Below are 25,000 nucleotides of genomic sequence, written 5' to 3' on the forward strand. Positions count from 1 at the left end.
CCTTTTATCTTTGTCTCCAACCCATTGAAAGGCATGGCACCGGTGTCTCTTAACGTCAAGCGATGTTTGTCGCGGTAGCTAGTAGACTGGGTCGTAACAACAAATATCGTAAATTTCTGTCGTCTGCGATTTGTTTTTGATTAAGTCTTTGCACATGTTACCCCACTCTACTCAGTTGTTAATAAGTGCCTGACTGTAATCAGTGAAATACATTGTAAAAGTGTTGTATTACAACAACAAAAAAAAAGAAAGAAAAAAAAGATTAAAAAAAAGACTCGACTTCTCCTTTTAAACTAGAAAAAAAATGATCTTTTTTTTTAGTATTAATATAGAGCAATATCCACTCAACGTGCTCAACGCGCTTTACAAAGACTCCTTGACCAACAGCAACACGTAGAACGAGACATGACGCCTATTAGGCGATAATACAATTTTTCAGACATAGAAACGCTGTTAACGGCCAGGTACTCATTTTACACATGAGTACGGTGAGAGAATGTGAGTAAAGAGCCTTTACCAAGGACTCAACTATGCGTCGAGCGAGGCTCGAACCCAGGACCTTCCGATCCGAAAGCGAGTGTCATACCACTTAGCCCACATAGCCGACTTCTACTTCTGAACTAGAAAACTGGCAGTAAGTGAAATATTATATTTTCCTGTCTAGTCCCAACAAGTACAGCTACGTGGTCTTGTGGTACGACACTCGCTTTCGGATTGGAAGGTCTTGGGTTCATGCCTTGCTCGGCGCATAGTTGAGTCCTTGGAAAAGGCTCTTTACTCACATTATCTCAACGTACTCAGGTGTACAATGAGTACCTGGCCGTTAACAGCGTTGTCTCTGTCAGAAAAAATTGTAATATCGCCTAACAGGCATCATGTCCCGTCCTAAAAGCTAAGTGTTGTTGTTGGACAGGGACCCCCTGTAAAGCATGTTTAGTGGATATTGCGCTTTATAAAAGCTCAATTTTATAAATATTCTTTTTATTTTAGTTTCATGCTATGTGTGTTCTGGACCTTTCTGTGGGTTTTTCGACGTCAACCCAGTCAAGTGTTCGTCCGCTAGTCCGTACTGTCTCACAACTTACATCAAGAAAACTGGGCAGAGCGCGGCAGAGATATCAAAAAGGTGAGTGGTCTCCCCTGATTGTAACAGTACTGCAATCCTCTGTCGGCAATGACATGTATTTTGGGCATATATATATATGAAAGTTGTTTATATAACTTTGATAAATGTTATCAATGCATGAAAGCTGCACAGAGTTTTCAAACGTTTTTACCCCTCTCCTTACCACCTACATCAAAATCGTCACATTTGTTACGACACAATATATATTTTTTCTTATTCAGATTTATTTTGTACATCACAATGATCTTTGTTTGATTAATAAGAACATAAAGTTGTTTTGTAGAGAGATTATTTGAGTTTAAAAAATCAATTTTTCTGCTGGGTAAGCCTGCCATTTTGGGTATTTACTGAAAATGATCAGTAAGGAGAGAGTGAATCGAAAGTCAGGTAATTTTCTTTTATAATAATAATAATAAATAAATTCTCTTTATTCATCCCTAAGGGGAAATTTTTCTTTATTTTCTATTCCAAGGGAAGACTGGAATAACACAGGCGTCAGCCGCAGTGCAGCGCCGCAAAGTGAGCTAAGGCTAGGTGACTTGCTCAAGGCCACACAACGCGGCGGGTAGTCGAACTCGGTACCTTTCAGGTACGAAGCAAAGACCATACCGCTGAGCCACGCTGTCCCTTTTACTTACATCTTTGACTTTTCCATTCAGCTGTGTGGACATTCCAACGTGCCGGGCCAAATGGTATGACTCATCGTCGGACAAGACGAAGTGCCTGAATTTAAACAGTGGTCAGATTCAACAGGACACCGATATAACCTGCTTCTACTGTTGTACCAGCGATCTGTGTAACAAGGGAGTGGTGCCCGATGAGAACACACTGTTTAACAGTGATGATATTGTCTGATGTTGATGATTGATGGGTTGGTTGATTGGTGGTGATGTGGTGGTGGTGTGGTGATGGTGGTGTGGTGGTGTGGTGGTGGTGATGTGGTGGTGGTGGTGTGGTGGTGGTGTGGTGGTGTGGTGATGTGGTGGTGGTGTGGTGGTGTGGTGATGGTGGTGGTGGTGGTGGTGGTGATGGTGGTGTGGTGATGGTGGTTTGGTGATGGTGGTGTGGTGGTGGTGTGGTGATGGTGGTGGTGTGGTGGTGGTGGTGTGGTGGTGGTGGTGATGGTGGTGGTGGTGATGGTGGTGTGGTGGTGGTGGTGTGGTGGTGGTGGTGTGGTGTGGTGGTGATGGTGTGGTGATGGTGGTGTGGTGATGGTGGTGGTGATGGTGGTGGTGTGGTGGTGGTGGTTGTGTGGTGGTGGTGGTGTAGTGGTGTGGTGGTGGTCGTGTGGTGGTGTGGTGGTGGTGTGGTGGTGGTCGTGTGGTGGTGTGGTGGTGGTGTGGTTGTGGTGGTGGTGTGGTGTGGTGGTGGTGGTGGTGTGGTGATGGTGGTGTGGTGGTGGTGTGGTGGTGGTGGTGGTGTGGTGGTGATGGTGGTGGTGGTGTGGTGGTGATGGTGTGGTGGTGGTGGTGGTGTGGTGGTGGTGATGGTGATGATGATGATGATGATGATGGTGATGATGATGATGATGATGGCGGTGGTGGTGGTGGTGGTCGTGGTGGTGGTAAAGATGATGATGGTGGTGGTGGTGGTGGTGGTGGTGATGATGATGATGATGATGATGATGATGATGATGATGATGATGATGATGATGATGATGGTGATGATGATGATGATGATGATGATGATGATGATGGTGGCGGTGGTGGTGGTGGTGATGATGATGACGACGATGATGATGACGACGACGACGACGATGATGATGATGATGATGATGATGATGGTGGTGGTGGTGGTGGTGATGATGATGATGATGATGATGATGGTGGTGATGATGATGATGATGATGATGATGGTGGTGGTGGCGGTGGTGGTGGTGGTGATGATGATGACGACGATAATGATGACGACGACGATGATGATGGTGATGATGATGATGATGATGATGATGGTGGTGGTAGTGGTGGTGGTGGTGGTGGTGATGATGATGATGATGATGATGATGATGATGATGATAGTGAATTTGTTGTTGTTGTTGTGGGTGGTGGTGGTGATGGTGGTGATGGTGAGGGTGATGATGAGGGAGGGGATGTGGTGATGGTGATGTTGGTGGTTGTGACGGTTGGGGTGGTGGTGTTTGTGATGATGATGATGATGACGATGATGATGATGATGATGATGATGATGATGATGATGGTGCTGGTGATGATGATGATGATGATGATAGTGATTTTGTTGTTGTTGTTATTGTGGGTGGTGGTGGTGATGGTGAGGGTGATGATGAGGGAGGGGATGTGGTGATGGTGATGTTGGTGGTTGTGGCGGTTGGGGTGGTGGTGTTTGTGATGATGATGATGATGATGATGATGATGGTGACGATGGTAATGGTGGTCGTGGTGATAGTGTTGTTTTTGGTGGTAGTGGTCGTGAGGGTGATGATGAGGGTGGGGATGTAGGTGGTGGTGACGGTTGGGGTGGTGGTGATGGTGTGGTGATGATAACAGTGGAGATGGTAGATATATCATGAACATTTAAAGGATCATAACAATAATATCGATGATGGCCCTGACCAACATTAAAGTAAATTACAAAGAGGAATCTCCCATAGTGGGCAGAAAGGTACATATTGCGTCTTCTATCCCCCCATACCCGTTTTCCAATTGTTTCCTATCATTGTCTTGGAATGAGATTACGTTGTTTTGTCCTGATCCTTGCCGGATTTCCTTGGCTGGGAGGGAAACAGTCGAATGTATAGTTATAGTTTTGCGAGATGATATTTTTTTCATTGTAAATCATCTCTCTGTTATGCATTGTATTATGTTTAGTTTACATATTATATTATATGATTGGTAAACATTTGAGTGTGTTCCTCTTAGTGGGGACCTGTGCTGGTGTCTGGATGAGACTTTTAGGTGATCTCAAACTAAGTACTTTGACGGTGTGCTCTTGGAATCTACATCTGTTCCCTATTTGAACCAATTCCCCTTTGTCTTACCTTTTCTTTTGTGCTTTAATTGTAATTCTAGAACTTTTTACTATCCCATTTTCTTCCTTTTTATTGGCGCTGATATGACCTAAATGTGTTGCAAGCGCCGTAAAACCCTTTAAAACAAACAAAGAGGAATGTTGACAGTTACGTTTATCTTATATTTATTTAAATATTTATTTAGAGATTGTCAATATGACCAGGGATGTAAAGGAAAGGACTCTAACAAAGTGGGCGTGTTCCTCTTTCCGTTTGTTAAAATACGATGACTTCCGCCATGCGCAGAGCCATTTCCATTTTAATTGATCACTGGGTCTTAATTCTCAAACGTTTGCCGTAGATACCCCTTATTTCTCTATAAAATTCTCTCGGAATTCTTTGCGATTTTTGCAATCATAAGAGTTACTATGGTATAAATATTTATCTCAATGATAATGGATAACTTTAGGCTTATAAAATTCGCAGTAATTTTCCCTTATAAGCGCTAAATTAGTTTAAAACTAGATTCAAAATTCCTGTGGAACAAAGGACACGCCCCCTTTTACTGCAGACTTTTAATTTTAAGCAAGCCCATTTTATAAGTTTCATTTCAAACTTATATGTATTTTATGTATGATTTTTCCAAATAATAATTATGACAAAAAAATCTTCTTTTTTTTTTTTTGTTTCGAAATAACAAAGTATTTATTTTATGGCAAATAAAAACAAGCTATTTACAGTCAACAGTTCCGAAGTGACTTCCGCCTTGTTTTTGTTTTTCTCCCTCATGAATCTCCTACCTTGTCGTTGATGGGATAGCTTTAAAAAATTGAGCTTTTATATAGCGCAATATCCACTAAATGTGCTCAAAGCGCTTTACAAGGGGTCGCTGATACAAAAGGAACACGTAACATGTAGAACGAAACATGGCGCCTGTTAGGCGATATTGCTAATTTTTTTCTGACACCAACAACGCTCTGTTCGGCCATATACTCATTTTACACCTGAGTACGGTGAGAGAATGTAAGTAAAGAGCCTTTTCCAAGGACTCAACTATGCGCCGAGCGAGGCTCGAACCCAGGATCTTCCGAAAACCTGTTGCTTCAAATCACTTTGTGGAAATGAATGTTTGATGTCTTCTAGGAGGGCAAAATGATATTGTAATGTTCTTTTCAATGAATTTTTGCCACCTTTCTTGTTTTTACTGCTATGTTTCAAAAGTTTTTTTTAGTTTTTGATCAGGGTGTCAATTGACGTTTCTGTTTTTTTAATAACCTCTCCAAACGCTTTTTGTACTTTTCGGACTTCTTTTTCGAATGAGAAAGAGAGGAGGACAACCTTTTCACTTCTTCTTCAAGACTTTGGTTTTTCAACATTAAGGTTTCATTGGCTGTTTTAGTAGCTTGATATCTTTGACAAGAGACATACTGGAGTGGAGATTTTGAGTTTGAGGATGGAGTGTAACTCAGATCAAGATTTGGCTTTTTTACGTTTTGTAGCATGTGTGCGGTAGTTTTTTCTCAAATTCTTTCTCTGTTTGCGTTGTTCTCTTGGTGTCTTATCTTTTATGGACTTTTTCTCTCCACTCGATTTGTCGTTCTGGTATTTGTCTTGTTCTTTTTTAAGATTAATAGCAGGTCGAATAGGATCTCCATCTCGTCTTTGACGGTAAAGTCGTTCCCTCTCGGCAGGTGTCTTGGCTTTTTTTGGCCTTTGAGATAAGAAAAAAAAAAATAAAACAATCGTTACAGCAAAGCTATGACCCTTAAAAACGAACAACAATATCAAGTTACATTTCGCCACCAAAAAAAAAGCTTGACCGGGCCGTTAAAATAATAGTAATCATCTAAAATGTATCTGAGCCTAACAGGCAACAAACTATGTTTGGACATTAGGCATTTGGTATTGGCAAGGTAACTTTGCACATATGTATACAAAAAAATTGTTTTTAATGGTAACCTTGTAACCATGAATGTTACCACTTTAATGGACTTTAATGGCCTGTAACACTTCATTGGTTTACAAAACACTTTACCAAACACATCCTTATGAAACAAAAGAATATGCTATGAATCAATAAACCACGTGGAGGCGCCGTGGCCGAGTGGTTACCGAAAGGGACTCCCGTCCGGGAGGTACCAGGTTCGAAACCCTCCACAAACATAGTGTGGTTTCCTTAATCAAGGAAATTAATTCCGGTTGTTTCACTTTGTTTCACCCAGGTCTATAGTATGGTACCAGTGCTGCTGGGGAATGTAATTTGCTATAGGGAATGAGATTAGCGGAAGAGTAGCGTCCCTTGATTGGACGTCACCCATAGTCTGTGACGTCACCGGCGGAAAAGTTATTAGAGATAACGAGAGACGCATGCGTACAACCAACATGACGTTCTCTCTCTAATAACTTTTCCACCGGTGACGTCACAGACTATCGGTGACGTCCAATCAAGGGACGCTACTCTTCCGCTAATCTCATTCCCTATAGACGAGCGTTGTATTCATAAGTTAAACGTCTGTTTCATGCTACAGAAACCGGGATAAGCGCCGGTTCCATGGGCCATTATGCTCCAAAGGACTTAGTTACAATAAAAACGTGTGTTTCATTTTATGAAAGCTCATATTCCTCATTTCCTGTTACGTCCCTCATTCCTGTTACAAAACAAGGTGTAACAGGAATGAGTGTAACAGGGATGAGTTTATCATCGCTTCGATTCATACTATCCCTAAAATATGCTTTACTCCAACATTAAAGTATGACTATTATTTAGAGCCTTAAATAATTGAGCTTTATATAGCGCAATATCCACTAAATGTGCTCAAAGCGCTTTACAAGGGGTCCCTGGTCAACAGCAACATTTAACATGTAGGACGGGACATGCCGCCTGTTAGGCGATATTACAATTTTTCGGACAAAGACAACGCTGTTAACGGACAGGTACTCATTTTACACCTGAGTACGGTGAGAGAAAGTGAGTAAAGAGCCTTTTCCAAGGACTCAACTATGCGTCGAGCGCGAGGCTCGAACCCAGGACCTTCCGATCCGAAAGCGAGTATCATACCACTAGACCACATAGCCGCACAATGCTATAAGCTATATACTGATACTTTTTATTTTTAATACAATTTCTAATTTAAATAACAAACCCTGGTAACAGGAATGAGGGTCATGGTCTAATGTTGAACACTACTCACCATTCTTGAAGCGGTTTTGATCTGGAAATCACACTGGATGAAAAAACCATGTGTTTGTAGTTTCGGTCATGATGGAAAAGAGGTATCTACGGCGATAAAACATTGTTAGTTGCACTTCTATTGTTTAGAGGATTTTAATTGGTTAATTTTCACTGCCGTTACAGGAATGAGTAACCTCCTTCGGGACAAACTTTAGTAATATATAATAAAACTTTAAAAAGTCTGATTGTTACAAACTTTTATGAGGATGTTAGAAGATGGCAATTGCATCAGCTGCAATCATAGTTGTATACAAGTCATTCCATTTTGTTAAGAATTCGACTTCTAGCCATCAAGCAAAAAAAAAAGGACAGGGTATTTTCCTCTACCCCCGTGAATACAATACGTCATATCTATCCTGAATCTCTCTCGATTTTTGTTTATTATGTTTCATACAAGATAGTAATGTGTAGTGAGACTGTGTAAGCAAGTATTTCCGAACAATATATGCATCAAATATTTCAAAGAGCCAATTATCGTCACAGGACAGGAATTTGGCAGTTTTTTTTTAAAAGGCCGATATAGGGTGATAAAAGACACAGTATGTACCTCCCTACCCACTATGGGAGGTAGGAACCCCACCCAGTCGTTCGGGTTATGTCCTAGCAACCATTGTCAGAGCATAACATTACTCTAAGGCTTTCATCAATAAAATTAAACTAGCAGTTTCTGGCCAATTCATTGTCCAGGCATTTCCATCGTGAAAACATGAAATCATCATCCAGTGTATTTAGTTTGAGAACACATAAACGTTTTGTTTTTGTTTTGTTTTTAAGGGTTTTACGGCGCTTGCAACACATTTAGGTTATATCAGCGCCAGTAAAAAGGAAGAAAATTGGATAGTAGAAAGTTCTAGAATTACAAGTAAAGCAGCCAAGAGAAAGGAAGACAAAGGGGAATGGGAACAAATAGGGATCAGATGTAGAATCCAAGAGCATACCACCAATGTACTTAGTTTGAGATCACCTATAAGTCTCATCCAGACACTAGCACAAAATCCAACAAAGAGGAATACACTCAAATGCTTACATTATACATTCAAAATAAAAATAAAAATACATAACAGAGAGATGATTTACAAGGAAAAAAATATCATCTCCCAAAACAATAATTATGCATTTGACTGTTTCCCTCCAAGCTAGGACTCCGGCCAGTGCCAGGACAAAACCAAGTAATCTCATTCCGAGACAAAGACAGAAAGCATGTTGGAAAACAGATATAAGGGGATAGAAGACACAGTATGTACCTCCCTGCCCGCTATGGGAGGTCATGTTCCCCAAGATCCCACTAAGAGGAATACACTCAAATGCTTACATTATACAGTCAAAATAGCAATCATGATAATACATAATAGAGGGAAAAAAAATATCATCTCCCAAAAAAAAAAAACAACTATAAATTTTACCGTTTCCCTCCCAGCCAAGGACTCTGGTCAGGGCCAGGACAAAACCAAGTAATCTCATTTCAAGACAAAGACAGAAGGCAAATAGATATAGGGGGATAGAAGATACAGTAAGTGTCTACCTGCCCACCATGAGGTCAGGAACCCCACACAGAAAAATACTCTATATAATAAATAATGACATATATGTTTAAGCAGCACTTCAATACTTACAACATAGATCAACAATAAGCCGTATCAATATGAACACACACACACACACACACAGAGACACACACACACACAACATGACAATGACACACATAACATATCCTGGTTTGATTTGTTAAAAATAGTTATTGACAGATGACAGCGTGTAGACAACGACAATGTGTGTGTAAATGTCTTGACATGAAAGTAAAGAAAAGCTTCTTCCTGCTCGATGACCCCGTGACCTCTCGTTGATATGCCTGGCAAATTATTGTTATGGGTGTCTTTTTAAATTCTATCTTAAAGTTAGAGTTCGAGTCCCAGTTATATAACCAACCATTGATAGTTACGTCAGTTGTTGTATATTTTGTTGAAACCAGACAAAAGAATATTTCAGTGACTTGGAAATTTAAAAAAAAACATTTTTTTTGCTCCTGTTATTGACCAATAGCTTGGTGAGAAATTAACGTATATAAAACAGCACGTGCATATCATAAAGAAGGAAAATTGAGGTAAAAACAAAAATCTTGAAGATCATGATTTGTTTGTTTGTTTGTTTGTTGCTTTAGGTCTCTTCCAACACAATTGAGGTTATATGAGAGACCGCTGAAACAAAAAAACAAGCAATCTAACAAAAATAGTACAAATGTCAATCAAAATCATAACCTAAAGATATCATAAGCTAAATTATAAATAACCAAGAACAAACAGGCAGAAGATTTACAGAAAAAAAATATCCCCTGTCAAAAATATAATCACAAACCAAAGATGCAGGATAGGCTAGTAAAGAGAAGAAGAAACGACATCACTATCGGATCGTACACCCATGCGAACATCATAGGTATATGATTCAAGGGTGATGCTCCCATCCAACCACCCGCTTGAAGATAATGACACAGTTCGTAACATAAGATAAGATAATATATACTTTATTGATCCTAAATGAAAATTATAATATTACACATCATTCATCGTTATAACAGCACAGATTTATACACTGTCATGAACTAATTGATGAAAATACGAAGCTAATTTAAAACAAAATAAACATCAAATATAATAAAATATTCGTAAAACATTCGTAAGCAGAAACAAGCAAAGCTATAAAAATCGGACATGCATGTAGAATACAGTTGTAATAATGGATTTGTAATGTAGATTGGGAAGGATGGCACACATAGAGTTAGAGAATACAGGTTGATAAAAAGTAAAACTAAATCATGGCACTTGTTTGTTTGTTTTTGTTTGTTTTTAAGAGTTTTACGGCGCTTGCAACACATTGATGTCATATCAGCGCCAGTAAATAGGAAGACAATAGGATAGTAAAAAGTTCAAGAATATCAATTAAAGCACCCAAGAAAAAGTAAGACAAAGGGGAATTGATTCAAATAGAAAAAGATGTAGATTCCAACAGCACACTATCAGTGTACTTAGTTTGAGATCACCTAAAAGTCTCATCCAGACACAAGCACAGGTCCCCAGTAAGAGGAATACACTCAAATGTTTTACAAATCATAAATAATATAAAGAAAACATAATACAGTGCATAACAGAGAGATGATTTACAAGGAAAAAAATATGATCTCCCAAAACTAACTATACATTTGACTGTTTCCTTCCCAGCCAGGGTATCCGGCCAGAGCCAGGAAAAAAACAAATAATCTCATTCCAAGACAAAGATGGAAAGCATATTGGAAAACAGATATGGGGGGATAGAAGACACAGTATGTACCTCCCTGCCCACTATGGGAGGTCAGGAACCCCACCCAGCATGGCACTTGAATGTATAAATAAATATTATATAATGTAAATATAGCACCAGGTAAACACGCATATATAAATAGATTTTAAAGCGAATATAGTATCTTGCAAATTTTATGTAATAAAAATCATCCTAAAGTTTTGTATTGTTGGTGTTAATAATGAATTTAAATATCGTACGTCTTTTGGTTTTCATGTGTATTAAGTCTGTAACTTCTCTGGCTCGTTTAAAGTTCGTTGTACAGATGGCGGGACTCGTCTCTTTCAATTTTGCTAATCTTAACATCATCAATATCTTTGTGAAAATCTTCAAAATGTCCCATCCATCATTTCCTAACATTCAATTAGCACGCCTTATTATTCTATTTATTTTAATTTAATTATAAAATCAAAAAATATAATTTCTTTAGTTTTCTTTACATTAAGTTCTACATAGTTATTATCACACCATTTAACAAATCTTTCAATTTCACTATCTATAATAATTCAATACATCATCTCTGGTTGTTATCACGGCCTGAATGGCGCTATCGTCAACATACCCTTTTCTAACTTTATCTTTGAGTTTTTATTACCGTTCATTCCTGTGACTATTTTGATATTATTCCAAATACTTTTCATGTCATTACATTCCAGTTTCCTCTCAATATTTTTTGTATATTTATTGTTTTTCCTCTCTCGGGTGGCTTTATTTAATTTTCTTTTAACTTTTTTCCTTTCCTCTCAGTCTTGAGTGCATATTTTTTCTGATTTAACATCTCTTTTATCGCTCTTGTCACCCAAAGTTTGTTATTTCCGATCAGATGTAGATTCCAAGAGCACCCTACCAGTGTACTTAGTTTGAGATCATCTAAAAGTCTCATCCAAACACCAGCACAGGATCTGACTAAGAGGAATACACTCAAATGCTTACATTATACATTCAAAACAACAAATATAACAAATCATAACAGAGAGATAGATGATTTACAATGAAAAATAAATATCTCCCAAAACTATAAATATGCATTTGACTGTTTCCCTCCCAGCAAGGACACCACTCAGGGAAAGGACAAAACCATGAAATCTCCTTCTATTCTAAGACAAATATTGTTACCGTACAGATATAAATCACTTGAAGCAGAGCTACTTAAAAAAAATAAATTAAAACACAATTCAGATTCACAATCAATCTATCCACCAGATAAAGATGAGACATCAGAGAGACAGTTATACGTAATATAAAATAATACTGACTGACATTATCACAAAAGGTCTTCTAATCTTAATTTTGAGCAAAACAGAGTTAACCAATTTTACAGGAATATATAAAAGCATACCTGTCTACTTGAACATTTCAAAATCAGTAGCCAATACAAAATTCATCAGTAATAAATGGTATAATTTTAGTAATACTCCACCAATTAACAACAACAACAACAACAACAACAACAACAACAACAACAAAAAAGAAAAAAAAATACTGCCTATCTACAACCTTCTATACGTAAAATAAATGTTGTTGACCTCCACCCTTACGAGCTGGCAATCGACTAAGCTATCATGGGCGTGAACTGAGCAGTAGCCTTTATAACTTTAAGGGAACATTTTTTTTTCTTTCTTTGATAACTGCGGGAACTTAAAAGATAAAAATAATAAAATACCTATTTTCCGTAACAATTACGGACGATCCGTAAAAATAGGCAGGTAAGTAAAAGATTATAATATATTTTTTAATTTCTCGTTCATTATAAGTGATATCCAAAGGCACCATTTTTTTCGGTCCACAAGATAAAACATCACAAGCCAATCAAAAAAATAAAAATCTAAATATGAAAAAGATGACAATTCCGATGGCCACCATTTTCCAAATCCTCAAATCAGACGAGTCTCTAGGAGGAAGTTGTCGGGTCTTGAGAGGGGCCTCAATCCGTTGCCATTGGGTCAGGATGGCATGACGGGCCCCTTCCCATTTGCCAGGGCCCATGACACGATAGTGGTACGGGGTCACGGGACCAAACACCATTTTAAATGCCAGGTAGGGGTCCGACTTCAATATGGAACCTGTGAGAAATACAAAACAAAACAAAAACATTGGATGTTTTTTTACCTTAATCCATTTTATCCCAGCATGAAATCCCAATTAGGGTTTGTTTTTGTTTGTTTTTAAAGGTTTTACGCCGCTTGCAACACATTTAGGTCATATCAGCGCCAGTAAAAAGGAAGAAAATGGGAAAGTAAAAAGTTCTAGAATTACAATTAAAGCACCCAAGAAAAGGGAAATTGGTTCAAATAGGAAACAGATGTAGATTCCAAGAGCACACTATCAAAGTATTTAGTTTGAGATCACCTAAAAGTCTCATCCAGACACAAGCACAGGTCCCTACTGAGAGGAATACACTCAAATGTGTACAAATCATATGTAATATGTATAACGGTGCATAACAGAGAGATGATTTACAAGGAATAAAATATCATCTCCCAAAACTAACTATACATTTGACTGTTTCCCTCTCAGCCAGGGTATCTGGCCTGGCCAGGGCCAGGATAAAACCAAGTAATCTTATTCCAAGACCAAGACAGAAAGCAAGTTGGAAAACAGATATAGGGGGATAGAAGACGCAGTAAGTAGCCTACCTCCCTGCCCACTATGGGAGGTCAGGAACCCCACCCCTCGTGGATCTTTACCTTGCAGTTGGTGAGGGGGCTTGAGGCACACGGGAGGGCAAGGATGTAAATCCCGGTCGACCGTCACGAGACCATCCCGGGTATCGAGCCAACGAGCCACATGAGCTGCTCGCCCCGGTGTGTGACTAAATTAGATCCAAACCCGGTGCCCGAATAGCAGCCCTATCCCGGGCGCCACACTATTATCCTTATGTCGAGTCCCAATCAGTCCCATCAATGGCGAAGCGGTCTGCCGCCTAGCCAAATAATACCGCGTTCGTGTCGCCAGGGTCGTCGGCACGTCCGAGAAAAAAGCAAACGTCCCATGCATCAATCGATTCGCGGCCTGCCGATCGGAAAATGCGACGGCGGGGATGGCGAACTGACGCGTATATTGTCCCTGAACGTCGAGAGCCAGAGTATGGCAAAAAATGAGCTTTTATCAAAGCTATTGGCCGTTCATTGCGTAGATATCCTCCTGTTACAGGAGACCCACCTTTATTCAGCGCGCAATCTTCCCGATTCCAGATCCCAGGCTATACGGTGGTCCAACGCGAGGACACTTCGAGGCTCAAAGGAGGGGTTAGCGTTTACGCTAAAGAGCCATCGAAGGTAAGGGTCATTGAGAGCGTAACGGACAGCAATGGGGTGAACCGAATTTCCGTGGAAGTAGGTGGACTGTGTTTGCATAATATTTACAAACCACCTAGAGCGACTTGGACTACACCACCGGTACCGGTGGTCAGCCATCCTTCCATCTGTCTGGGAGACTTTAATAGCCACCATCACGAATGGGGCTACCGAGACTGCAACGAGGCAGGAAGACAACTCCGCTCATGGTTGGACTGTAATGATCTACACCTAGTGTACGATCCTACAGCCAAGGGTACCTTCCGGGGTACCTGCCATAAGAAGGAGTATACTCCAGACCTCACCCTCGTAACGAAAGGCGCGAATGGTGAACCGCTGCAGGTGAAACGGACAGTCCTCGGGACTTTCCGCATAGCCAGCACAGGCCGGTTCTTGTCACAGCTGGGGTGACAATACCGAGGGTGCAGTCTCTCCCACTTTGCAGATGGAATTTCAGGAAGGCTGACTGGGAGGAATTCAGTTCCTATATCGAGCAGGTCTGCCCTGCCATTCCTCCCAAGTCCAAGAATATAACCAGATTCAGTAGGCTACTGGTTAAAAGCGCTCAACGCTCTATTCCACGGGGCAAACGGAAATTCTACACCCCTTGCTGGACAGCAGAGTCGGAAGAGCTGTACCGAGAGTACCAGCAGACCCAGTCCCAGGACGCAGCCGATAGACTACTTCAGTCTCTGGCAGAGGGAAGGAAGCAACGGTGGCAGGAGACCATGGAAAGTCTCGACTTTACACACTCCAGCCGCCACGCTTGGCGTTTGATAAAGAAATTGGACCCAGATCGGAATTTCGCGAAGGCTGCACCGGAATGCGAGGCAGACACAATTGCCAAGAACATTAAGAACCGTAGTAAGCGGGTCCCTAATCAGGCTTTTGAGCGCGGTGTCCGCAAGGCGTACCGTACGATTTTGGACTCGCTACCTGCGGAGGAGTCGGACTGGACGGCCCCGTTCAGTCCCCGAGAAGTGGGTGCAGCCATTATCGAAGTGAAGAACGGCAAAGCAGCAGGGATAGAGTGGTGTATATCCCGATATGGTGAAGCATCTGGGCCCCAGGGCACGGGCCTGGCTAGCAGAGGCAATGTCTGACATCCTTGCAAAAGGAAAGCTTCCACAAGTGTGGAAGCATGCGAAGATAGTTGCCATCCTGAAGCCAGGGAAGCCGGCGAAGGAGGCAGACAGTTACAGACCCATATCGCTGCTGAGCTGTCTTTACAAATTGTTGGAGCGTGTTCTATTAAACCGATGGGGGCCGGTCCTAGACGCTGCCCTGCCACCCGAGCAGGCAGGCTTCAGGGAAGGGAGGTGCACCACGGAGCAGGTCATTGCCCTTACAGAGCATATTGAGCACGGGTTTGAGAGAAAACAGCAAACAGGTGCTGTGTTTATAGACCTATCAGCAGCGTACGATACGGTCTGGTGCGATGGGTTAATGCTCAAACTTGCAAAAATCATAAGGTGCAAAAAGACCTTGAAGTTGTTCTCTTCGATCTTAGGGAAAGGCAATTCCACGTCGCGCTGGGAGACGTCACGAGCAAAGTTAGGAAATTGAAGAATGGGGTCCCTCAGGGGTCGGTACTTGCGCCAATGTTGTTTAACGTTTACATTAGCGATATGCCGAACACTTCCTCCCTGAGGCTGGGATACGCAGACGACTGGGCACTCGCTACTCAGAGTAAAGTGTGGACCCGTCTCGAGAGCGTACTCAGCGAGGACGTCACCAGACTCAAATCCTACTTTGACAAGTGGTACCTGAAGATGAACACTTCAAAAACCGTGGCCACTGCATTTCACTTATGCAGTGGTTGGCACACCTGTAAACTGAATGTCCTAGTCGGGGACCAGCCACTCCCATATGAGCCGCGTCCAAAATATTTAGGGGTGACGTTGGATCGCAGTCTTACCTATCGGGTTCATCTCAAAGGGGTTGCCCGGAAGATAGAGAAACTGAATAGTCTTCTGAGGAAGCTGGCGGGATCGACTTGGGGCGCTAGCCAAGCGCTCCTGAGAACATCCGCCCTGGCACTATGCTATTCCACCGCGGAGTATTGCGCTCCAGTGTGGGGTAGAAGCAGAAACGTTGAGAAGGTGGATGTAAAACTTCGCAAGTCGATGCACATAGTGTCGGGAACGCTAGCAACAACCCCTAGAGAATGGGGCCCGATAATGGCGGCGAACCAGCCCCCCGATGTCCGGAGGGAGACCATTACGGGAAACTGGCAAAGTAAGATCAAAGAGAGAGGGAATGGGGATACCCCTCTCACGCGCATAATGAACGGTGCCCCCGTTTCGAGCCGAATTAAGTCTTGGCAACCCTTGTATGCAGAATCCCTGACTACGGACAGAGCTGCACATACGAGATGGAAGTCGGTTTGGACGAATTCAATCCCTCGTGGGGGCGGGGACCTACACTCCTCTAAGCTTGGTGAGAAGTTGCCAGGCTTTGATACCAGTAAGAGGAGACACTGGGTAGCTGCGAATCGGCTTCGGTCGAGGAGCTGCCTAACGGCCGGTACGTTACATCAGTGGGGTCTAACTTCCTGTCCAATATGTCCACGCTGTGGGCAAGAACCCGAAACGGCAGAGCATCTAGTCGAAAGGTGTGTTGTGACGATGCTACCAGGCGGGTTCGCGACGGTGCACGAATGCGGACCGGACTTTGCTGATTGGGTCGATCGTCATAACATAATAGTGTGAACCATAAGAAGCAGCAGCAATTAGGGCTTGTCAAATGGTAAAAATTCCTTGCTTTCCCCTGGACTATCACAAAACTATTAATATGAGTATGTATTGAACTTTAAGAGAGATATTCTCGAACTGTTAACATTCTGATGCACTAACTGATTTAGATCTAAATTATAACTCTTTCTTGTTGAGAAATGTTAAGACTTTCTTCCAAAAATATCAAGAGAGGTAGGATGTGAGGAAGACGAAGATGAGTAAAGGAAGAAACTTCAAGACAACATTTCAACGTGAAAGAGGAATGGATGTCGATGTGGAACCAAGACAGACCCAGGGGACCAAACAGAAAGAACACCTGGCTTTCTCTGCAATAGCCGAAAATGCTGGGTCACCTCCAACCGCATTTTGACAGGATATGGCAGAACCGCAGCTAACATGCATAGACGGAATCTGAGAGAATCAGATGCATGCCGTCATTGCCAAGGAGGCCCTGAGACAATGGACCACATCGTCCTCCACTGCCCAGTGACAAGCCTATCAGTAGGCTACGAGACAGCCTATAAGGCAGGAAAAGAATTTGAAGAATGGATTAAAAGATTCAAAATAGAGGTGTAGCCATTCGATACCACTAAGGAAGAACAAGAAGAAGAAGAAATCTCTCCACCCCCCCCCCCCCCAAAAAAAAAAAAAACCCCAATAAAAACGAGAGCAATTATATAGCACAATATCCACCACACATGCTCAAATACTTCACAAGGGGTCCTAAGCAAACAGCGACACTAAACATGTAGGATGAAACTTGACACCAATATATTACAATGTTTTTTTAAAACAAAGACAATGCTGTTAACAGCAGGTATCATTTCACACTCGAGTATGGTGAGAGAATGCGAGTAAAGAGCCTTTTCCAAGGACTCCACAATGCGGCACTCAGGCTGGAACCCGAGCCCAGGACCTTCTTATCTGAAGGCGAGTGTGATACCACAAGACCGCATATATATCCGCAAAGAAGATTGTTTGTTTGTGCAGCTATGTGGTCTAGTCGTATGACACTCGCTTTCAGATCGGAAAGTCCTGGGTTCGAGCCTCGCTCTCGGGCGCATAGTTGAGTCCTTGGAAAAGGCTCTTTACTCATATTCTCTCACTGTACTCAGGTGTAAAATGAGTACCTGGTCGTTAACAGCGTTGTCTTTGTCCGAAAATTGTAATATCGCCTAACAGGCGTCATGTCCCGTCTTACATGTTAAATGTTGCTGTTGACCAGGGACCCCTTGTAAAGCGCTTTGAGCACATTTAGTGGATATTGCGCTATATAAAGCTCAATTCTTTTATTTTGTTTGTTTTTAAAAGTCTTACAACACTTGCAACACATTTAGGTCATAACAGCGCCAGTAAAAAGGAAGAAAATTAGAAAGTAAAAAACGTTCTAGATGTACAATTAAAAGGACTTAAGGAAAAAATAAGACAAAGAAGAATGGTTCAAAAAAGGAACAGATATAGATTCCATGAGCACACTATCGTTGTACAGTTTGAGATCACCCAAAAGTCTCACCCAGACACCAGCACAAATTTTCACAAAGAGGGATACACTCAAATGTTTACAAATCAAATGTTAAAAATAAAAACAACAACAGTACATAACAGACAGATGATTTACAATTTTAGAAATATCATCTCCCAAAACTATAACCATACATTCGAGGGTTTTCCTCCCAGCCAAAGATTCCGGCCAGGGTCAGAACAAAACTAAGTAATAGCATTCCAAGACAATGACAGAGAAGCAATTGGAAAACAGGGATAGGAGTATAGAAGACGACAGCATGTACCTACCTGCCCACTATGGGAGGTCGGAATCCCCACCCAGCCACAAAGAAGAAGATGAAGAGAAAAGGCAGATAGACAAACAGACAGAGACAACAAGATGGATAAACTTACAATAATCTGGCATGCACCCAGCCAATTTGGCGAGCTCGTCACTAAATGGAATGTAGTCAACCTGTATGGTATGTCGTCGTGACTTGGTGTATCGGTGAGCAATTTCCGATTCCTTCTTACGAATATCTGTCCACATGTCTGTATTGCTGGGTAACGTCACGGCACCCTGGGATGGATAGACGAGTGAAGAATAAACATGGAAAGGATCATTAATCATGTTCTCCCAAATTGATGAAATTTATAACTCTTAAAAATAAACATTTAGAAAGATTACATGATTTAAAAAAAATTCTGTCCATCATACAATCCTCATACATTCTGTGTGGCTCAGCAGTACTGTCTTTGCTTCGTACCCAAAAGGAACCGAGTTCAAATACCTGCTGCATTGTGTGACCTTGAGCAAGTCACCTTGCCCCAGCTCATTTTGCGGTGCTGCACTGTGGTTGACGCATGGGTCAATCGATTCTTCCCTTGGAAAAGACCCTAAAGCTGTCATCTGCATTTTCTGCCAAATTGGGACCTAAAATTTGCCAAAATTTGCCCAAAAATTTGCCGAGGACAACTAAGCGTTTCAGTAAAAATTAACACATGATTCAGAAAAAAATATATACAAAAGACAATTTTTTACATTTATTTGACTTGAGAAATGAAATGACTGTGAATAGCGTTGTTACAAAGATTTTAAAGGATCATTATCCGTAGAGAGTAGCTTCCCTCTGTTTGGGCCCAGGAAAAGCTGCAACATTTCTCAAGTTTCGCACTTTTTTTTCCGTTATTTTGTTTACGCTTCTTTTTTCCCCCAAAATTTGCCACGCGATTTGCCAATTTTCCCAAAATTTGCTACGATTTACCAATTTTGGGAAATTTGCCAAAATTTGCGGATCGCCCTGATATTTGCGGCGCAAAAAATGCAGATGACAGCTAAAGACAAAATTCCCCAATGGGATGAATAAAGGGAATTTTATTTATTTATTTATTTTCTCCTTCTAACACTCAATTGTATTCAGGATTACAATAATTATGCTGTCCTGTTAGTCATAAAAGGGGTACGTCATGGCACAAGACCGAAGGGCTAGAGCTCAGGTGGTCGCTGGTTCGGATAAGTAAGTAAGTCATAAAAAGGGGGATTTCGTTATGATTTGCTTTACCCAAATCTGACCGAAGATCTAGTAAAAACCTTATCGTCTATAGCATCCCTAAGGGGGAGTCTTTTCACCACAACACCAGCTTACCTTGATAACTCTAGTGGCGAGTCGACATTGTAATTCACTGAGTGGGATGATGGCACCCAACGGTTGGAAACAGCCAATTACAGCCAGGGTCTTGTGTTCCAGATCTGGAGGGTACATGTATTTGTACAGCTGGACGTGATTGTCTTGGACATCAATGACCTGTGGACAGACATCAGAGAGGAATCAATGACTCCGTGACATCAATGACCTGTGGACAGACATCAGAGAGGAATCAATGACTACGACATCAATGATCTGTGGACAGACATCAGAGAGGAATCAATGACTCCGTGACATCAATGACCTGTGGACAGACATCAGAGAGGAATCAATGACTCCTTGACATCAATGACCTGTGGACAGACATCAGAGAGGAATCAATGACTCCGTGACATCAATGACCTGTGGACAGACATCAGAGAGGAATGAATGACCTGTGGACAGACATCAGAGAGGAATCAATGACTCCTTGACACCAATGACCTGTGGACAGACATCAGAGAGACATCAATGACCTGTGGACAGACATCAGAGAGGAATCAATGACTCCTTGACATCAATGACCTGTGGACAGACATCAGAGAGGAATCAATGACTCCGTGACATCAATGACCTGTGGACAGACATCAGAGAGGAATCAATGACTCTGTGACATCGATGACCTGTGGACAGACATCAGAGAGACATCAATGACTCTGTGACATCGATGACCTGTGGACAGACATCAGAGAGGAATCAATGACTCCTTGACACCAATGACCTGTGGACAGACATCAGAGAGACATCAATGACCTGTGGACAGACATCAGAGAGGAATCAATGACTCCTTGACATCAATGACCTGTGGACAGACATTAGAGAGGAATCAATGACTCTGTGACACCAATGACCTGTGGACAGACATCAGAGAGACATCAATGACCTGTGGACAGACATCAGAGAGGAATCAATGACTCCTTGACATCAATGACCTGTGGACAGACATCAGAGAGGAATCAATGACTCCTTGACATCAATGACCTGTGGACAGACATCATAGAGGAATCAATGACTCCGTGACATCAATGACCTGTAGACAGACATCAGAGAGGAATAATAATAATAATGCGTAATTTCTATAGCGCCCCTTTCCACCAAAAGTGCTTGGAAGCGCTTATACATATATGCACACGTGACCATATATATTACTATTCAATAAAATCACTCACAGTAAACTGAAAGGAAGTACTCTGTCTTCAAAGAGGCTTTAAAGGAGGACAGAGAATTACAATGTCGGGTGACTGCTGAAAGAGCGTTCTACACAGAAGGAGCAGAATAGGCGAAAGCATGTCATGAAAAATTCGACTTAGGAATCAAACTGTTCCATGAACAGGGAAGTAGATGAGCGGAGAGAGCGAAACAGTTTGTTTGTTTTTAAGGGTTTTACGGTGCAAGCAACACATTAAGGTCATATCAGCGCCAGTAAAAAGGAAGAATATGGGAAAGTAAAAAGTTCTAGAATTACAATTAATGCACCCAAGAAAAGGTAAGACAAAGGGGAATTGGTTCAAATAGGAAACAGATGTAGATTCCAAAACCACACCGTCAAAGTACTTAGTTTGAGATCACCTAAAAGTGTCATCCAGACACAAGCACAGGTCCCCACTAAGAGGAACACACTCAAATGTTTACAAATCATATAGAATATATAAACAAAACATAATACAGTGCATAACAGAGAGATGATTTACAAGGAAAAAAATATCATCTCCCAAAACTATAACCATTCATTCGACTGTTTCCCTCCCAGCCAAGGAACTCCGGCAAGGATCAGGACAAAACTAAGTAATATCATTCCAAGACAACGACAGGAAACAATTGGAAAACGGGTATGGGGGAATAGAAGACACAGCATTTACCTCCCTGCCCACTATGAGAGGTCAGGATCCCCACCCAGAATCTCATTCTAAGACAAGACAGAAAGCAAGCTGGAAAACAGATACAGGGGGATAGAAGTCACAGTAAGAACCTCCCTGCCCACTATGGGAGGTAGGAACCCCACCCAGCACTTAAAACAGTAACAGGCAAGTTTGTAAGCAATCCGCTTCTCCAAGGGAAAGCCAATGCACTGATAGCAAGACTGGAGTGATGTGATCTGACCTTTTTTATTTGGCAACAATACGAGCAGATTTATTTTGGAGTAGCTGCAGACTTACAATCGAGCTGTTTGGCAACCCGTAGAGGAGGGAGTTACAACTGTCAAGTCTAGAGGTAATCAGTGAGGAAACGACCAGAGTAAATGATGATTATTGAAGAATAAAAAAATATGAAACCAGTGAAAGTTTCAGATTCTTAGAAGGGAGTTACAATTGTCAAGTCTAGAGGTAATCAGTGAGGGAACGACCAGAGTAAATGATGATTATTGAAGAATAAAAAAATATGAAACCAGTGAAAGTTTCAGATTCTTACTTACTTACTTATCCGAACCAGTGACCACCTGAGGCTACTGTTTCATTGGGGTGTTGACATAGGGGGCAGGAAGGGGATGTGTCTTTTGTAATTTTGCTTAAATGGTTGTTGAGCGGTATGTGTTGTGTTCTTAGTTGAAAGATGATGCTTTGCTTTGCTGATTCAAAAGCATCTTCAATTGAGATTAAAAGAAACCGCTTGATAATGATAAAAAGATTAATTGACATTGCATTCATTATAATGTTTATCATCAGCTTTATCGCCAAGCTGTATACGATTTATAAGATTTAAAATAGGTGAACAGGGTACATTTCATATATGGTATGACACAGGCAACATTCTTTGTACATGTGACATATTTGTCTGACATCTTTCAAGCCAACTCAAAAATTGTCTACTCGCGTAGAAATCAAATAGGAAACACTTCTAGTTCTTACCCAGAAACATGGGTGCCAGCAGGAAGAAGTGCTGAAACCTGAAACTAAAATCTCGACACTTTGCCAAACCTGAAAATGTTCCTACTGAAAATGCGGCCTAAACTTTACTCTTATTCCATCACCGTTTTTAAACCATTATTAAATGATTACACAGCAAACATATTGACACAATGAGGAAATTAATTTGATTTTAAAACCAACTTATAATACATAGTGAAATACTCACAGTGCAGTTGTCTCTCTCTAGGGGAGCCAAAGAACAGAAAGAGACAGAGAGTAGCAGAGGTACTCCCTCAACATTTTTTGAAAAATTTAGTGATGACACCAGAACACTGAAACCGGAGGTATTTGACTTCGAGATATCATGAAACCGGAATTCCGGCATGAACTGGAAAACTGGCACCCATGCCCAGAAACCTCCAAGCACGATATATTTGCACCCTAATGATAATAATTATAAAGAATAGCATTCCTAGCTGCCAACTCTACCTCTTTATCGATGAAGGGAAAGCCAATGGAATATCCTGTAGCCTTGACCACCACATCAATATTTTCCTCCTTTGTCCCATCAACAAATTCCACTCCAGTCTCGGTGAATCTTTTGATGTCTGTCTTCACCTGATGGATGATGATATGGTGGAAGTACCTGATACATTGTGGACAGGGGTGATGGTGATGATGATGAAGGTGATGATGATGGTGATGATGATGATGATGGTGATGATGATGATGATGATGATGTGATGATGGATGATGATGATGATGATGATGGTGATGATGATATGATGATGATGATGGATGATGATGATGTATGATGATGATGATGATGATGATGATGATGATGATGATGATGATGATGATGATGATGATGATGGTGATGATGTATGATGTAATGATGATGATGATGATGATGATGATGATGATGATGATGATGATGATGATGGTGATGATGATGGTGATGATGGTGATGATGATGATGATGATGATGATGGTGATGGTGATGATGGTGATGATGATGATGATGATGATGATGGTGATGATGGTATTGATGATGATGGTATTGATGGTGATGATGATGATGATGATGATGATGATGATGATGATGATGATGGTGATGATGATGATGATATGGTTGAAGTACCTGATACATTGTGGACAGGGATGATGATGATGATGATGATGATGATGATGATGATGATGATGATGGTGATGATGATGATGATGATGATGATGATGATGATGATGATGATGATGGTGATGATGATGGTGATGATGATGATGATGATGATGTGGTTGAAGTACCTGATACATTGTGGACAGGGATGATGATGATGATGGTGATGATGATGGTGATGATCTGGTTGAAGTACCTGATACATTGTGGACAGGGATGATGATGATGATGATGATGATGATGATGATGATGATGATGATGATGATGATGATGATGATGGTGATATATTAATGATAATAATATATAATAATAATGATGATAGTGTACTTATATTAAAATAATGATAATGATGATGATGATGATAATAATAATAATAATAATAATAATAATAATAATAATAATAATAATAATAATAATAATAATAATAATAATAATAATAATAATAATAATAATAATCAATAGTTACATATCTCGTGACATTAAAAGACTTTCCAATGCAAAAACAATCCCTATAATATCACAGACATGACCAGATACCAATCCCTATAATATCACAGACATGACCAGATACCAATCCCTATAATATCACAGACATGACCAGATACCAATCCCTATAATCATAGACATGACCAGATACCAATCCCTATAATATCACAGACATGACCAGATACCAATCCCTATAATATCACAGACATGACCAGATACCAATCCCTATAATATCACAGACATGACCAGATACCAATCCCTATAATATCACAGACATGACCAGATACCAATCCCTATAATATCACAGACATGACCAGATACCAATCCCTATAATATCACAGACATGACCAGATACCAATCCCTATATCACAGACATGACCAGATACCAATCCCTATAATATCACAGACATGACCAGATACCAATCCCTATAATATCACAGACATGACCAGATACCAATCCCTATAATATCACAGACATGACCAGATACCAATCCCTATAATCATAGACATGACCAGATACCAATCCCTATAATATCACAGACATGACCAGATACCAATCCCTATAATATCACAGACATGACCAGATACCAATCCCTATAATATCATAGACATGACCAGATACCAATCCCTATAATATCACAGA

General features: G+C 40.9%; 2 protein-coding genes across 2 annotated transcripts in view; one reads left to right on the forward strand and one right to left on the reverse strand.

Annotated features, from left to right (window-relative positions):
• The window catches only part of LOC144979253 (uncharacterized), an 18,525-nt gene extending 16,497 nt beyond the window's left edge, over window positions 1–2,028 (forward strand). Inside the window, exons 5-6 of the mRNA XM_078925864.1 lie at window positions 991–1,126; window positions 1,786–2,028. Coding sequence (XP_078781990.1) covers window positions 991–1,126; window positions 1,786–1,981 — 332 coding nt within the window. The 3' untranslated portion in view covers window positions 1,982–2,028. The remainder of the gene's footprint in view (window positions 1–990; window positions 1,127–1,785) is intronic.
• A 7,424-nt stretch (window positions 2,029–9,452) lies between these two features.
• The window catches only part of LOC144980300 (flavin-containing monooxygenase 5-like), a 92,323-nt gene continuing 76,775 nt past the window's right edge, over window positions 9,453–25,000 (reverse strand). Inside the window, exons 7-10 of the mRNA XM_078927955.1 lie at window positions 23,187–23,315; window positions 19,813–19,971; window positions 18,581–18,746; window positions 9,453–12,716 (exon numbers count right to left, since the gene is read on the reverse strand). Of these exons, the coding sequence (XP_078784081.1) occupies window positions 12,463–12,716; window positions 18,581–18,746; window positions 19,813–19,971; window positions 23,187–23,315 (708 nt within the window). The 3' untranslated portion in view covers window positions 9,453–12,462. The remainder of the gene's footprint in view (window positions 12,717–18,580; window positions 18,747–19,812; window positions 19,972–23,186; window positions 23,316–25,000) is intronic.

Source organism: Berghia stephanieae, chromosome 9 (assembly GCF_034508935.2).
Source record: "Berghia stephanieae isolate SIO BIC M18660-M18661 chromosome 9, UCSD_Bste_1.3, whole genome shotgun sequence".
NCBI lineage: Eukaryota > Metazoa > Mollusca > Gastropoda > Nudibranchia > Aeolidiidae > Berghia > Berghia stephanieae.